This window comes from Syngnathus scovelli, chromosome 8, assembly GCF_024217435.2.
Source record: "Syngnathus scovelli strain Florida chromosome 8, RoL_Ssco_1.2, whole genome shotgun sequence".
Taxonomy (NCBI): domain Eukaryota; kingdom Metazoa; phylum Chordata; class Actinopteri; order Syngnathiformes; family Syngnathidae; genus Syngnathus; species Syngnathus scovelli.
Genome location: NC_090854.1, coordinates 3,356,836 through 3,375,000, shown reverse-complemented (window position 1 = coordinate 3,375,000; position 18,165 = coordinate 3,356,836). Strand labels below are relative to the sequence as shown.

Genomic DNA, 18,165 nt, shown 5'->3' with positions numbered 1-18,165 from the left:
TGAGCACATTTTCTGAATTGTGCCCCTCCCGTCACTCTGGTTAGGTTGGCATAGCAAAAAGTGCTCTTGGGAGCTTTAGAGTGCCGAGTTGATCTCGGCACATGAAGACATGACCACCTGCAACGTTTGGTTTAGGTTTTATAAGCATTTTTAATTTTATTGCTTAAATTGCATTTTCTCGACAAGCTGAGCACGTTTTCTGAATTGTGCCTCTCCCGTCACTGTGGTTAGGTTGGCATAGTAAAAAGAGTAGAGTGCCGAGTTGACCACTGCGCATGGAGAAAAGAACATCTGCAGCGTTTGGTTTAGGTTTTAGGCACATTTTTAATTTTATTTCTTAAATCGCATTTTTTCGACGAGCTGAGCACGTTTTCTGAATTGTGCCCCTCCCGTCACGCTTCGACATACTTTTCAAAGTCAAAGTCTCAAAGTCTCCTTTATTGTCAATTCCTCCGCATGTCAAGACACACAAAGAGATCGAAATTACGTTTCTCACTATCCCAGGGTGACAAGACAGAGTTCACAACGCACATACAAGTAAACAACACAGGAAAATTAAAACAAGATGAAGAACAATAAGAGTGATAGCACGCTAGCCGCTTCCGATGCACAGCAGAGTCCGGAAAGATGACAGTCAACCAGGCCACTGTGAACACGAGCACACAGCAGGCACGCACTGTCCGGTTAGTGGATCCTATCAGGCGAACTCAACCCATCTTGTCGTCCCGCGAACGAACGTACGCCAGGATAATGGAAGGCACGGCTAGGCGAGCTGGGTTGGCCGCAAACCTGGCCCGACGTCTCCGCGCTGGCCCCTCTTCTCTTCTTGTTTACATTCACTGAAGCTAAACGCGTACAACTTGAGACGTCATGAGACGTCACTTACGGCTGGCGGCTCGGTGCAGTCAAACTCGTCTGTGCGGCAAATTTAAATTATATTTTTCAGAGCAACAGCTTCCTTTTCGTTGTTTCGAGCGTCAATTTATATTTATAAGCCCATAAGCTAACTAAAACCGATTTATACATATACCAGTGTCTCTAGCCCTTTAAATGGGCACTACAATGGACTACAAGAGTTGCAAAGTACAGATGAAGAACAGTCCTTGGCAGATTATATGATCAGGATGCTCAAACTGTGTCAAAGACAAATTTACTGCCGCCTGATCTTTCCTCCTCACAGGTCGACAACCCCATCAATCTCAATGATGGTGAAGCGAACAACGATCCCCACTTCGCTAGGCAAGGGGATGTCCCGGTGTCTCTGCTGTCCTAGTAGCAACGGGGATCCATATGCCAGATGGATCCTCTGCTGCGTTGTGGTTGGAGCGTGCTACGGTCTATGGATTCATCTGAACAGACCAAGTGGCAATATTGACCGTGGAAAACGATGGTCACACGATGAGAACTTTGTACCATGTTTGTTACGTGTGGTGTCCCGCAGGGCTCGGTACTCGGACCGATTTTATTTAATATTTATATGATTCCGCTTGGGGACATAATACGCAAATATAATATTAGTTTTCAATGATACGCGGATGACACCGAATTATATATGCCCTTATCGATGACAGATCCGCGGGACTGTTATAATCTCGAGGCTTGCCTTGCGGAGATCAAGCAATGGATGTCTCTCAACTTCCTTCGTCTTAACCCAGATAAAACTGAGATGTTGATAATTGGTCCTACTCATTATCAACACTTATTTAAGGAAACCACTATAACTAGATAACCGTACTATCACTCAGAGTGATATTGTAACTAATCTAGGGTAATATTTGACCAAACGCTCTCCTTTCAAAAACACATTAAGAATATAACCAGGATCACCTTCGTAATATTGCCAAGATTCGTCCGATCCTCTCGACCGGGGATGCGGAAACTATTATACATGCGTTCGTCACGTCGCGCCTGGACTACTGTAATGTATTATTCTCTGGTCTTCCTAAGTCCAGTATCAAAAGTCTACAGTTAGTACAAAATGCCACTGCGAGGCTGCTCTCACGGTCAAGAAAATTTGATCACATTACCCCAATATTAGCCAACTTACATTGGCTCCCGGTCCATTTAAGATGTGACTTCAAGGTTCTTCTACTAACCTATAAATCACTGCATGGCTTAGCGCCTTCATAGCTCGTCGTTCCTTATGTTCCGTCTCGTAATCTTCGTTCGCAAAACGCTAGTCTTTTAGTTACACCGAGGGCCAAGAAAATGTCTGCAGGTTCTAGAGCATTCTCTATTCGGGCTCCAGAGTTATGGAATGCCCTACCAATGGATATTAGAACTACTACCTCAGCAGAAACATTTAAGACACGTTTAAAGACACATTTCTATGAGATGGCCTTTAACTAACTTGTAGTGGCTGATTCGGCCGGAGTTTGTTTTGTTTTCTCTGCCCACCCCCTCCCTGGCTGGGGAGGGGGTTAGGTGGCGCAAAAGCTGATAGCGGCTAGCTGGATTCTCGGGGACCAATTCAAGATGAAGAAAGTGCAGCTCAACCTCCTTGAAGACACTGCCAGGACAATCGAGGGCACCTCCGACATCCATTTTATCATTGATTTTCATATTATGTATTACTTGTGCCCTCCCTGCATCCATTACAACCTGGTGATCCTGAAAGGGGGATCCTTCCATCTGTGGTCCCTTCTCAAGGTTTCTCATTTTCCCCTGGCAGGGGTTTTGAGTTTTTCCTTGCCCTTTTGGGAGCTTAAGATCAGAGGATGCTTTGAGAATAATTGTCAATTTTTGGCTATGTGAAGCCCTTTGAGACTGTTTGTGATTTAGGGCTATACAAATAAACTTGACTTGACTAACTTTGAAGCCATACGAAACCAACACTTGGTACCGGTATGTAACGGTTACTGTGAGAGCTCACACACAGGAGGGACGTTATGTGTGTTCGAAACTCACCCCTTCGTCCACGCAAGTTCACTTGGAGGCCAGAGCATTGAATGTCACTGACGCGAAATGTATGGCATCCATTGGAGGAGTTGGATATCAACACCGAGCTGTCAGTCAGTGAGGCCGACCCTTCCCGCCCTGGACTTGCAGACGGTGCCTATGATCAGCTTTTCTGGGCAAATCTCAATGTGACTGTTAGAGGATGAACAATACCACAAGTGGCCTACACAGAGAGACCAGCTGGAGTGAATTACACATGTTACATCCAAGGTAACAGGACTCACAAATGTATTAACGACAACTGTTCTCCAGGAGGAAACTGGATGGGAGCTTTGGACATCACAGTGTTAGTATAAGAGAGCCATTTCAGATGGTGAGGGCTCTCTGACCAACATGGCTGCACCATCGAACGGAACATACTTCATACAGAATGGCTGGTGGCTTTGTGGTCACAAGGTTATCCAATGCTGCCGGCCAACTGGACAGGAGTGTGTGCACCAGTGTGGGTGACAGAGCACACCTACAGAATACAACATCATTAGCTGACGAAAGCACACAACTCTTCTGGACGTCGGCGCAGGGCGGTTGTAACCTTTGACCCTCATGACCCTGTCTGGGGTGCGAATGTTCCAGACGACCATAAAGTATGGTCCGTCAGAGACAAAGTTGTTCATGCGCTTTTTCCTTGGATCAGAGTTGGGAAACAATCACTCTTCATCGAGACACTGAACTATCGTTTTCAATCCTTTGTGAATCTCTCACTGCAAGTCAACGATGGACAAAATAGAGAGATTCAGGCTATTAGGCTGATGGTCTTGCAAAACAGGATGGTTCTGGACTTGTTGACGGCAGCACAAGGTGGTGTGTGCCACATCATTGGGACTTCCTGTTGCACATAGTACATACCGGGAGAAAACGCACATCAACGACGCCATGAATTTACTGAAGAATTTACAGCAGGCCATGTCAAATGACAAAGTCCCACATCAATGGGATTTCTTTTCATGGCTATTCTCTGGCAACTGGTGGCAACTGCTGTTGAAATTTGTGTCTCCTGTGCTTGTTGTGCTGGTGTTGTGCTTGTTTACGACCTGTGTTATCCCATGTTTGAAGTCTGCTGTGGCAAGGGTTGTGTCTTCTGCCGTGGCACAAGTACATACGTATACAACTTCTTAGACGTGACGGATGTGATAATGATAATGAAACGTGGATTGCGTAGATGCTGTTCTGCTGAGCATGTTTTCCAGAAACTGGGTGATTTGACCATCGAAAATGCTTCGCAAGTGATGGATACAGTGATGTACTGTTTCTGTGTTTTTCTTTTTTTATTGACAGCATTCTGGTCGCCTAAGGCAGAGGGACCGTGTGAGACTTTTCCTGCTAATAACATCTGGCCAGCAGGTTTTTCGCTTACACAATAAGTTTGATCTGGGGTATGGAGGGAAAACCTCATCTTCACTGGAAATTGTTGCTATCATTGTTTTTTATTTTTTATTTTTGCTATTTTTCTTTCTTTGTTATATTTTCTTGTTTCGTGTTTCAAGGCTGCCACCATCGTTCCTGTGCCGAAGAAACCTGCACCGTCCTGCTTCAATGACTACCGCCCTGTGGCACTGACGCCCATCATCATGAAGTGCTTTGAGCGGCTGGTCATGGAGCACATCAAGTCCGTTCTCCCCCCCACCATTGACCCTTTCCAGTTTGCGTACCGTGCCAAGCGGTCCTCTGAGGATGCCATCTGCTCTGCCCTCCACTCGGCCCTCACCCACCTGGAGAGAAAGGACTCATATGTGAGGTTGCTGTTTGTGGACTTCAGCTCTGCCTTCAACACCATTGTGCCGCAGCGACTCATCCGCAAACTCGACGAGCTGGGCCTCAGTACCTCCCTCTGCAACTGGATACTGGACTTCCTCTGTCAGAGGCCTCAGGTGGTGCGTGTTGGCGACAAAATCTCCGCCAGCATCACGCTGAGCAGTGGGCCCCCCAGGGCTGCGTGCTCAGTCCATTGCTCTTCACCCTGCTGACGCATGACTGCACTGCGACCTACAGCGACAACCGCATAGTGAAGTTTGCTGACGACACGACTCTGGTGGGTCTCATCACGAATCGCGACGAGACTCGGTACAGGTCGGAAGTTGACAGTTGTCAGTTCTGCTGACCACGTGATGCAGGGACAACAACCTCCTGCTGAACGTCAAGAAGACCAAGGAAATCATTGTTGACTTCCGGAAGGGTCACACAACACACCTGCCGCTGATCATTGACGGTGCTGTGGTGGAGAGGGTGAGCTGCACCAAGTTCCTGGGGGTGCACATCAGTGAGGACCTCTCCTGGTCCGCAAACACCTCGTCACTGGCAAAGAAAGCTCAGCGCCGCCTGTACTTCCTGCGGAAGCTCAGGCGTGCATGTGCTCCCCAGGCAGTCCTGTCTACATTCTACCGTGGGACCATTGAGAGCGTCCTCACCAGTTGCATCGCTGTGTGGGGTGGTAACTGCACTGAACAGAACTTGAAGGCCCTGCAGCGCATAGTGAATACGGCTGGTAAGATTATTGGTGCTTCGCTCCCCTCCCTGAAAGACATTTACACCTCTCATCTCACCCGCAAGGCAACCTCGATTGCCAGAGATGTGAGTCACCCGGCTCACTCTTTGTTTGACCTTCTGCCCTCTGGGAAGAGGTACAGGAGCCTGCGCTCCCGCACCACCAGACTCGCCAACAGCTTCTTTCTCCAGGCTGTTAGGGCCCTGAACTCGCTACCCCCTTCTGCGTAGCGTGCGGCACTGTTGCGCTATTTTCGGGAATGTCTGCTGTACGCGCACTTGCTCCTTTTTTTTTCTGCTCCTCTTATTTATTTATTTATTGTTGTGTTATTTATTCATTATTTATTCAGCACACTTTTGTTATACTTGTTTACTTGTTTGTCTGTTGTGAGCCATGTCTTGTCACCGTGGGATAGGGGGGAACGAAATTTGGGTTTCTTTGTGTGTCTTTGGCATGTGGAGAAATTGACAATAAAGCTGACTTTGACTTTGACTTTGAAAACATAAATTAATATTTGTCAAAGGGAACATTATCAACACTGTTTTTCAACAATTCAAACAATGCATCACTGCACTGTGTAGAACACAGCATGTGGGAAGAAGTATTTACTGATGCTGCTTTCACTCCACTTCCCAGGTCATTATACAACTCCCCTGCCCAAGAGAATCCTCTCAAAGTAAAAGTCTTCTCTTTTAACTCCAGACTGGAGGGAAATTCAAGCAAGGCAACTTCTTTGCAACTGCTATCAAGGTCAGTGTCAATCCACACAAACTCTCCCAGATTGTAGCTGTAAGTGACATTCCCTGAACACAAAGCCTTGCCTGTACTGATGTCCTGTGTTTTGAATGCAGAGGCACACTGGGAAGGAATTTCAATTGGCCTGAGGCAGAGAGAGTCAGGAAGGCTGAGTCCCTCTTCAGCAGCAGTCTGAAGATAAGTCATGCCAAAGGCCTACAGGACCTTTCGGTGGAACCGCTAAACCTCTCCAGTTTTCAACTGCACTGTCATCCATTGGAAGACTGTTAGTCGATGCATCTGGCTCCCCTCCAGGATGAGATTTTTTTTCCCTTTTGTTTACTACTTCAGTTTGAGAAGTAGTGCAGACATTTTTAGGCTCTTTGTCAGTCGTGGCATCACACACATCCTTTTTACTTTTTTGTTTTCCGGAGCAAATCCGCATGTTTCCCTCAATGAAGGAAAGATGACAAGCAACAAACCGGCCCACACGAATGGGTAGGCTTTCATGCATGAAAAGGCCTTTTTTTAATGTTTTTGAACTCTGCTTCAACAGCTGCAGAACTTGCAGTGATGCGAGTGATTTTAAAGAGAGGGACAATTATTGCTGTCCAGAGTGGCAAGTAACTTCCAAGTCTTGTTATGTGGGGAATAATAATAATAAAGGAAGTGGATGTTGTCTCGATCCTCACCAGCCATGGCAGTGACCTACTCTCCTCACATACTTCTGTCACCCACTGTCGGACATTAGTCTGGATGTACTGATTTAATGCATTACCTGGTTCTTGTCCCTCAACTTCCTCATCTGAAATGGGGACAAATTCTTCTGCGATTTGCGCTCTCGAGTATTTCTTGCACTTTTCTGATGGGATAGGGGCTCCAGAACTGTCATTACCCTCTGTTTCACTCAGTGCCACAATAGTGATAGCACGAAGAAGTTCTTTTGCATGTTGCAAACATTGTGACTTAAGAAGCTGTGCTATTGACCTGACAAAGAAATCCTTAACACAAGGTCTTTTGTTTTTAAGGCAGTCCCATCGGCAGATCATCTTAATGCAGTGTGCTATATCTACCCTGACAAAACATGGGGGTAGATGTCCAGGTTGATTCCCACGTAAAATGTTAAAGCACTCATTGATGTAGCTCTTCAGATCAGGATGAGGGGTAAAAGCCTCTACTAGAGCTCCAAGAATCGCCAGAGGAAAGTCACTCACTGCTTCTTTGGGAGCAGGTGCACCTGCATGGATCCATTCCTTCAGCCACTGTGTGATAGCATTAACATCATGCTTCTCTGACAGCATCTGCACGACTGGGACGCTGGAGCTGGTATGCCCTGTCATAACACCCTGATACAGGAAGATATGGCCAGACATGCCATTCGGTCTCATCAGTTTTTTAACTATTGAGCCAGTTGCATCAACACATAATATTGGGTGAGATTTCTTTAAGGTCTTGTACACATGCATTTGTGTTTGACTCCAATAGTGACAGAAAAACTTGTCAAGTCCAATGTCTTTGAGGCTGTCACTGTGAGGTGCACTGTATTTCAACATCTGCAATGAGACAATTGGACTTTTGTCACCTAATGCCAAATCATTTTTCTCTTGTTTTGCCTTGCACAGGGTGGCCAAATTTGGCAGATGGCTTGGCTCAGAATCTCCGAAGTCCATCAGTTTATTTGCCTGTGATGTTCGCCATACATGTGGTTCCATCCTGCCCTCACAAAGTTCCTTGGCTACCTGCACACGCAACTGTCCAGATAGAAACCGCTTGGAGCTACCAGTGTGTAGGGAGTCATCACTATTCTTAATGAAACAGTTCAATATGATTGGGCTGTTAATTTCGGGCTCTCTGCCACAATTAATGTTGAGAAGGCCATGACACTTGTCAGGTCTAAGTACCATCAGACATTAAACCACACGCTGGAACAAAGAAGCGAAGACAACCAGGATAGGTTTACTCGCGAGGAGAAAGGTAGAGAAAGGAAGCTCAGTTACAATCTCCATCAATTCTGAGTCCTTACTCTGCGTACTCCTCTTTTTAATGTTTTGGTTGGCCTGGTTACAGAGGCGTTGCTACACTAAAGGGAGGGGAGATTGTGGCTGGAGCAACGATGATTAGCTAACCGCTGACCATCGACGGTGCTGTGGTGGTGAGGGTGAGCAGCACCAAATTCCTGGGGGTGCACATCAGTGAGGACTTCTCCTTGTCCGCCAACACCGCGTCACTCGCGAAGAAAGCTCAGCGCCGCCTGTACTTCCTGCGGAAACTCAGGCGAGCTAGTGCTCCTCCGGCCGTCATGACTACATTCTACCGTGGCACCATTGAGAGTGTCCTCTCCAGTTGTATCGCTGTCTGGAGTGGTAGCTGCACTGCATACAACATGAAGGCCCTGCAGCGCATAGTGAACACGGCTGGTAAGATCGTTGGTGCTTCACTCCCCTTCCTGAAGGGCATTTACGCCTCCCATTATTTGTTTATTTATTATTTATTCATCACTCTTATTTATTCATTGATTGTGCCTTCTTGTTTTATTTTTCTTGTGTTGTTTGCTTGTATGTACATTGTGAACTGTCTTGTCACCGTGGGATAGTGGGAACATAATTTCGATCGCTTTGTGTGTCTTGGCATGTGAAGAAATTTACAATAAAGCAGACTTTGACTTTGACTTTTGACTTGAACTCACGCACCCCACTGTTAGAGGTAGATCAAAACAGCCGCTATCATAATGTTAAGAACAACAGTGAGATGCAGGTATTGCATACTACATGAGGAAAATATACATATCGCCCATTTCAGTCCCCCTTGGCGATCGGAACAAAAAGTGTTCTCTATTAATCGCCCCCCATAAACCTTCTCTAATTATCGCCCTGGTACTTACGGTACTGGTGGTTTTGGCACTGTGGGCAGGTGCCAGATCATGCTGGAAAATGAAATCATTATTTCCATAGAGCTTTTCAGCAGACGGAAGCATGTAGTGCTCTAAAATCTCTTGGTACACAGCTGCATTTACTCTGGACTTGATGAAACACAGTGGACCAACACCAGCAGCAGCTGACATGGCTCCCCAAACCATCGCTGACTGTTGGAACTTCACACTGGATATCATACTGACCCACGAATGTGGTCAACACGTCAATTACGATAGCGTCAGAGATTTAGTTGAACGCTACACCGACACCACACAAGGTCATTCACGAGTGATTGAAACACCTCAGATAGCCGCCATCAAACGACAAAAAGGGATTTTATCAAAAAAAATACATAATTCACGATCATTCCTGGTGGTGACACACGCTTCCCAAATTGTGGACAACATTCAGCACTCCGAGTCAGGTCTTAATTTTGTTTTCGATCAAATTAGAATTTCCCTCATTCTGTTCATAACCTTTATGGACAGAGTTTTTTGGCGCAGCCGAGGCGTTGAGAAAGAAAAGTCCTACTTGCCAGCAAGAGTAAGATCAGAGGAATAAGTCATAAATCATCCTCATATTAATGATCATAAAGGTCACAGAGGTCACAGTGTCATTGTGCAGTTGTTGAATCATGAAACTACGATTATTTAATGTCATCATGGAAGTCATATGTGAGTGGTCCCCAACCTTTTTTGCGACCGGTTACATGTCAGAAATATTTTCGCGGACCGGCCTTTATATAAATAAATAATACATTTATATAAATTAAATAAAAAATATTAATACATTTATAATAAATATATAAATACGATGAAATAAAATTATACGACTGGCATAAAAACAAGTATAAACGACATAAAAATAAAACTCACCATTACATTGAATTACTGGGAGCACTGAGCTTGTTTCTCAGAAACGAGCCGGTCCCATCTAGGCACATAATCGGAGACAATGACACCCGAAGTGGTTAAGGTTTGTCTTTTAATACAGGATGCTTGGTCTCCATGTGCCGAAGCAGTTTTGAAGGCTTCATTGCCATGTTAGCTAGCCTGTCGCCACATATTATGCAGAGTGGGCTTGGCGCATTAGAGTCACCTGTGGTGATAAATCCATATTTTAAGTAGGACTCCAGAAATTTTCTTTTAAATGCAGCTTTCCTTTTCTTAGAAGTCGTAGCCCCTTCTTCTTCCGTCTCCTCATTGGGCTTTTTTCCTTTTTCGAAGAAGCTTTCCAAACATCTCTGTTTATTGCTCATATTTGCTTGCTTCGCGGGCTCGACTGAGGTGACATGTCACGTGACTGATACGAGCGTCTTGACCTGAACTGATGGATGTAATTGGGAGAGAATCGCCAATTTTGTAATATTTTTTCAAATAAATTCTTACTCATTTTTGATAGGGCTCGACTGGAGAAACATGTCACGTGACCGGGACGAGCGTCTTGACCTGAATTAATTGACCGTCGATAATCTTTTTTTTTTTTTTTTTCTGTGCGGCTTGGTGGCCCGGTACCAAGTGACCCGCGGACCGGTACCATCATTGACACCCTCCATCAGGAGAGTAAGACACAATAAGAAATTTCTCAAAGAGCAAGCTGTGCAGTTTCAAAGCACATCCAAAATGTCTGTTGGAAGGGGGAAATGTGGCAGGAAACGCTGCACAACCAAGAGAGATGACCACCACCCTTAACAGCATTGTGAAGAAGAGTAGCTTCCAGAATTTGAGGGAGCTTCAAGGACAGTGGACTGAAGCTGGAGTCCAGGTATCAAAAGCCACTGTTCACAGACGTGTCCGGGAAATGGGCTACAATAGCCGTATTCCCATGGTCAAGCCACTTCTGAACTCAAGACAACGGAAGAAGCGTCTGACTTGGGCTATGAAAAAGAAGCACTGGACAGTTGCAGAGTGGTCCAAAGTCCTCTTTTCAGACGAAAGCAAGTTTTGTATTTCATTTGGAAGTCAAGGCGCCAGAGTCTGGAGAAAGGCTGGGAGAGGAGCAAAATCCAAGTTGCTTGAAATCCAGTGTGAAGTTCCCACAGTCAGCGATGGTTTGGGGAGCCATGTCAGCTGCTGGTGTTGGTCCACTGTGTTTCATCAAGTCCAGAGTAAATGCAGTTTTTAGAGTACTACATGCTTCCATCTGCTGAAGAGCTCTATGAAGATGATGATTTTCATTTTCCAGCATGATCTGGCACCTGCCCAGAGTGCCAAAACCACCAGTAAATGGTGTACTGATCATGGCATTACTGTCCTCGATTGGCCTGCCAATTCTCTTGACCTGAACCCCATAGAAAATTTGTGGGGTATTGTGAAGAAGAAGCTGAAAGACACCAGACCCAACAATGCAAAGGAGCTAAAGGCCACTATTGAAGCATCCTAGGCATCCATAACACCTCAGCAATGCCACAGGCTGATTGCCTCCATGCCACGCCGCAATGATGCAGTAATCCGTGAAAAAGGATTCCCAACCAAGTACTGAGTGCATTAATGGACATTTTCAAATGTTTGATTTTGTTTTGCTGTTATAAATCTTTTTTTTTACTTGGTCTGAGGGAATATTCTAATATTTTGAGATAGGATTTTTGAGTTTTCTTAAGATGTAAGCCATAATCAGCAATATTCAAATAATTAAAGGCTTGCAATATTTCAGTTGACTTGTAATGAATCCAGAATGTATGACATTTTTGTTTTTTTTTAATTGCATTAGATAAAATAAAGAACTTTATCACAATATTCTAATTTTCTGAGACAGTTCTGTATATATATTTTTTATTTAGCAAATGCAAAGTCCCTAAGCCAAGCAGTTGCCTCCTGGTCAGCTGTATGGAGGGTGACTAACCCTCCTTTAGGTCTGTGGAGAGGACAAACTTCTATGAAGTTTTCCATGGTTTGCTCCTCTCCACAAGCACACAGTGGGGTGGGGCTACTGCCCCATTTGTGAAGGCTGGCCAAGCAGGGGCCATGTCCAGTCCTGAAACGATTGAGTGTGGACCACTGTCTTTTTGAGAGGTTGGTGCCTGGGACCCGTGTGTGTGTGTGTGTGTGTGTGTGTGTGTGTGTGTGTGTGTGTGTGTGTGTGTGTGTGTGTGTGTGTGTGTGTGTGTGTGTGTGTGTGTGTGCGTGTGTGCGTGTGTGCGTGTGTGCGTGTCCGTGTCCGTGCGCGTGTGCGTGTCTGTGTGTGATTTGAACCCGACGCAAAGTAATAAAGAATCACCTGTTAGCCAATCGCATTAAGTGAATGAGCGACCATTCTTAGTTTCACCACAAGCATTTTAAACTGTACTCACCGATCCTTCTTGATGTGAGCTGCTATCAGTCTTGTGCCACACGATAGAAAAATCCACTTTCCACAAACACCAATGTTAGCCATGTCCGTATTTCTGTCTCCACGCGCTTCTGCTGCTATTGCAGCCAACAGGCAGCTTCTTCTTCCTTTTGTGATATTTTTAGGCGGTTGGCAAACAATTAAGTGCGCTTTTCTCCACCTACTGGTTAGGAGTGTGCACGTCACGTCGTCAGTGGAGTGACAACTTTAAAATAACTGTAGATTGCGCAACCCAACAGATTTTCAAACGGCGTCTTTGACGGTTCAACGTCAGAAATGTGGGTATTGTAGTGCTTTCTCTACTGATGACATAATTCACTTAATCATATGTGTGTTCTGTTATATGTTATGCTGTTCATCTTTAAGGTTCTGATTCACTTTATAGATGCGGTCCCTTTAAGAGGTGCGGTGACGATGACCGTTGCCGGCTTTTTCTGTCGAGCGTAGCGCCATGTTGTTTTGTCAGTTAATAAACACGGCTCACAGAGTCTTAATTTGAGAAGTTTTCGGCTCGCTTTTAAGCCGATAAAACAACTTCTACAGTATATTACTGTGTAGTTGGGAATAAATTTAATTGTAAAAGTACATCAAATAGGGAACGCAAACACACATGGATTATATTTACAATGTTTAAATAATAGCCAAAATAAATATAATGACAAAATGATTTTTCTAAGTACTTTGAGAGACCAAAGTTTAAAACCCATTGAAGGAACATTAAACAAAAATTATTAATGGAGAAAACAAGTAAGAAAATACGTAGAAAATAAATAAATCAACTCCCATCCATGCTTGCCACCAACACGAAAGGCAGAAATGTTATATATTATCTTATAATATATATTATCTTATAATATATATAAGATAATATATATTATAAGATAATATATAACATTTATATATATATATATATATATATATATATATATATATATATATATATATATATATATATATATATATATATATATATATATATATATATATATATATATTGAAGGAATGAGGTCGAAATACAAAAAGTCCTGCCTCGCTACAAAAACAGATATGCTCAAACCTCATTGAATAAAGTACATAAGCAGACAAGTATATTCACATATTAAATAAATAAAAGAAACATTTGAAGCATATAATTATACCTACACACCAAATCAATAAAGAAGACATAACTAGACATTTTTGATAAGTGGTGATGAGAAAGGTTTTTATAACTTTATGATCTGATATATATATTTCTGAGGACTTTGAAATAACAAATGACTTTTGATATATTGCCTAAATAGCTTAATGACCCTTAAGGAACTGTGGAATGCATGCCTGATGTTTTTTCTCTGAATCATGGACATGGCCAGAGTCGTCTTGACCGTTCAGTACTTGATTGTATCTTATGTTTTGACTAATGCTAGACGCCAATTTTTGATTTCTACTGAACGCTCTGCACAGAGGGAAATAGTTTGTCTAACAAAGAAAAGATACGGTTGAATGCGGTACACAGTGTATGTCCAAGATTGGAGAAGAATGTTCACAGGAAGGTCACGTGGAGATAAAACCAGTGGGTGCCAGAAGGAGCCACCCGAGAACTCGGCCAAAGATGATCGCCAAGGCCGAGAGACGGGATGGAAGACAACAGCCCCCTCCACACACACACACACACACACACACACACCAACAGCCCCCCACCAACACACCGAATCGCCCATAACCAGCACCACTCCCATGGAAGCAGACTCTCCTTCGAACTTGCCCCACCCCGAAGACTCATCGCCCATCAATCCCAGCCCACAATGTGCTACTGAATATAAAACTGATCTAACAACCTTGGACTTTGCCTTTTCTGAATGGAGACTTTCCGCTCTTGAAGGGCCCAGCGCTGTATTGTACTTTCCTGAAAACAGAGCTTTTTGAACAATAATTGTGATTGAACTCAACCAATCTGTCTAAGTCTAATTTCTGCTTCAGTGTCTTTGCATTTTCCTAAATCTGAAGAAATCAAACGAGCACGCAGTGAGTAAATTGGATAACAGGTGATTGGCAAAGGCTTTTGCCGTGAGGCGCAGATAACGCGCTCCCTAAATTGTGGACAAAATCCAACAATATAATAACGTCCTTTTTTCTCTGGAAAAAACGTCTGGGGGGAATGTCAACAATCGGATTTTGTTGGACTGCCTCAAACATAATACATGTACAGTACATTGTCAATAGAATTGCCACTCCGTTCTATTAAACTAAATTCCAGGTTTCTCTGTATCGTTCGCAAATAAGTCACATCTTTCTCCTCAAATCTTGTCACTTTGCTACGAAGTATGGTGGGCTGGCCAGTCTACACCGAGTGTTTACAAGCAATGCCGAAACGAAGATGCACGTTCACGGAGGAGTAGAATAAAAAAAAAATCCCGTGCTTTCGCCAGGGTTGTGATCCTTATGAAGCTGAGTGCATGACATGCAAGGCAGGCACTTACGTGTCTGTGGCAAATAAAGGTGCCAACGCACGCCGCAAGAGGAAGACTGAAGAGGAGCCCTTTTTTTTTTTTTCAAATGCACCGATGGCCGTCTTTCTTTTGTCTTTTTTTTTTACTTAGTGCACCACTGTAAAACTCAAAAATGTCAGTGTACACATGCTTTTGTTAGTGTAAATATGTTTTTGTTATTGTATATATGTTGTTTTGTGTTATTCGGGCCAATAAATGCAATTGCTATACAGACACCACGTAACTTGTGTACTAACATGACACAAATGACCCCTCATTCCAAAAAAAAAAAAGGACCCCCCCCCCCACACACACACACACACACAAAAAAATGACCACGCCCCCTCCAAAAAAAGATGTCCTCTTTTTCAGAAACCCAAATCTGGTCACATTATTATCTGGAGATAAAAAAGGTCAGGTGTTGAGCATCTGCTTCTCACTGTTGATTTGTAATCAAAGTGTTGTGATTGTTCCTGTGTGGTAAAGCCTTAAACCTTAAAGATCAGAGAAAAACCTAATATCAACAATGTGACTGTCGATTGTCATAGCACATGACGAAAATGTGCTTAACCAGTAATAACACATATTTTAAGCCGATTGTCTTTCACACCATGATCCGAGTTCGTAAACTATGTCTATTGTTTGTTACCATGACAGGTCCCTGACCCACTCAATACATATTTACATATGTGGCATCTCCCTTTTTTCAGGTTAATATTTTTTCTTTTTCTTTTCACACATTAACTCAAGCAGCAGCTGTCCCAAGATTTCAATCTGCCTTTCTCTGAACAGTAACAGACACACATTCTTTAGGTCTCTCTTAGATAGCCCTCCTGCAATTATGAATCATGCAAAGAACCAGAAAATATTATTCTACCCAAAATCCGCATTTGGATATCAGATTATAACACTTGAACATTCACATTACATCACCCGTTTTCGCACTACATTTCAGGGTCCAAAAAAGAAACCATGACCCCCACGCCTAAAGGTTAAGCCCCCTGACAGATGTGTCCCGACCTTCTGAGAGCCTGTCATGACTGGGTGTTGGGTCAGTGACATCGCTCGGTTTAGAGGGGATCACCTCTGAAGTGGTGACCCTGTGGACTGGACATCATTCCCCGTACTTTTGAAAGGGTGCGGTTGGACAGCGGTCGTCAGAAGGGGAGTCGGTCTTGCTTGGAAGTGGAGTCTGTTCCGGCGTAGCACCATCCCACCGTCCACATTGAAGAGGTAAGATCTCGAGAGGCAGCCTCACAGCCTTCACGATGACTCCTGGGGACTTCCAAGCCTTCTTGTGATCCAATTTGGTGTGAACTGCGGCTCCAGAAAGAAGGGCAGGTAGCTGTCTGGTGCCATGTCGTTGATTGTAGTAAAAGGTTTGTTTGGCCGTCTCCATAACGTCCTTCTGTTTGACAGCCAACCTGTTGGGCGATTTAGGTTGCAGATTTTTCTCCAATGTCGGTAGTGTCGTTCTTATTTTACTACCCATTAGCAGTTCCGCTGGGCTGACCCCTGTGGAGATGCACGAAGTCGACCGATAGGACGTGCCAATAACGGGTCGTCCTGCTTAAGAATCCTCTTTGCCGTCTGGATAGCCCTCTCCGCATGGCAATTACCCTGAAGGTGGTGAGGACTGGACGTGATGTTCAGTTCCAACTCAAGATCATGTGGAGGAAGTCGAGCTGCACAGCCAGCTGTCGAAATTCCATACTGGAAAATTTAGGTCCATTGTCACTGACCACCTCATCCGGGATGCCAAATTGAGCAAAGGTAGCTTTCAGTCTGTGTATGACCTGCGCGGTAGATGTCGTTGGCAGGTGCAGTATCTGCAGAAACTCCTTAAAGAATAATAGTCGGAGACCACGAGGTAGCTTTTTTTGTTATCTTCACAGGGATCAAGACCAATCTTTTTCCATGCATGGGCGATTTGGCAGCACTGTAGAAATAAGTGGCTCCTTGTTTTGGTTTCGTTTCATCTCCAGACACATCTGGCATGAGGAAACAATGGTCTTGAGTCCCACCGAGAGTCCAGGGCACCATACTGATGCTTTGGCCCTATCTCTTTGGCCCTATCTCTTTGCACATTGTTAGCCCCAGGTGTCAAAAAAAAAAAAAAAGTCAAAGTCAGCTTTATTGTCAATTCCTCCACATGCCAAAGACACACAAAGAAACCGAAATTTCGTTCCCCCCTATCCCACGGTGACAAGACATGGCTCACAACAGACAAACAAGTAAACAAGTATAACAAAAGCGTGCTGAATAAATAATGAATAAATAACACAACAAGAAATAAATAAATAAATAAATAAATAGGAGGAGCAGAAAAAAAGGAGCAAGTGCGCGTACAGCAGACATTCCCGAAAATAGCGCAACAGTGCCGCACGCTACGCAGAAGGGGGTAGCGAGTTCAGGGCCCTAACAGCCTGGAGAAAGAAGCTGTTGGCGAGTCTGGTGGTGCGGGAGCGCAGGCTCCTGTACCTCTTCCCAGAGGGCAGAAGGTCAAACAAAGAGTGAGCCGGGTGACTCACATCTCTGGCAATCGAGGTTGCCTTGCGGGCGACATGGGAGGTGTAAATGTCCTTCAGGGAGGGTAGCGAAGCACCAATAATCTTACCAGCCGTATTCACTATGCGCTGCAGGGCCTTCAAGTTCTGTTCAGTGCAGTTACCACCCCAGACAGCGATGCAACTGGTGAGGACGCTCTCAATGGTGCCACGGTAAAATGTAGACAGGACTGCCTGAGGAGCACATGCACGCCTGAGCTTCCGCAGGAAGTACAAGCGGCGCTGAGCTTTCTTTGCCAGTGATGAGGTGTTTTCGGACCAGGAGAGGTCCTCACTGATGTGCACCCCCAGGAACTTGGTGCAGCTCACCCTCTCCACCACAGCACCGTCGATGATCAGCGGCAGGTGTGTTGTGTGACCCTTCCGGAAGTCAACAATCATTTCCTTGGTCTTATTGACGTTCAGCAGGAGGTTGTTGTCCCTGCACCACGTGGTCAGAAGGTCAACTTCCGACCTGTATCGAGTCTCGTCGCCCTTCGTGATGAGACCCACCAGAGTCGTGTCGTCAGCAAACTTCACTATGCGGTTGTCGCTGTAGGTCGCAGTGCAGTCATGCGTCAGCAGGGTGAAGAGCAATGGACTGAGCACGCAGCCCTGGGGGGCTCCCGTGCTCAGCGTGATGCTGGCGGAGATTTTGTCGCCAACACGCACCACCTGAGGCCTCTGACAGAGGAAGTCCAGTATCCAGTTGCAGAGGGAGGTACTGAGGCCCAGCT

The 18,165-nt window shown here is 44.7% G+C and overlaps 1 protein-coding gene across 7 annotated transcripts in view; it reads right to left on the bottom strand.

Annotated features, from left to right (window-relative positions):
* Positions 1–12,542, bottom strand: part of wdr4 (WD repeat domain 4) — a 153,451-nt gene extending 140,909 nt beyond the window's left edge. For 6 of the 7 annotated variants that reach the window (XR_007483306.2, XM_049728447.2, XM_049728449.2 and 3 more), the window contains exon 1: positions 12,377–12,542. Coding sequence is in view for 6 of the 7 variants with exons in the window: in XM_049728447.2 (XP_049584404.1) it covers positions 12,377–12,459 (83 nt within the window). In the remaining variant the exon portion in view is untranslated. The remainder of the gene's footprint in view (positions 1–12,376) is intronic. The other variant, XM_049728455.2, reaches the window with a different exon arrangement.
* Between the last annotated feature and the right edge of the window lie 5,623 nt (positions 12,543–18,165).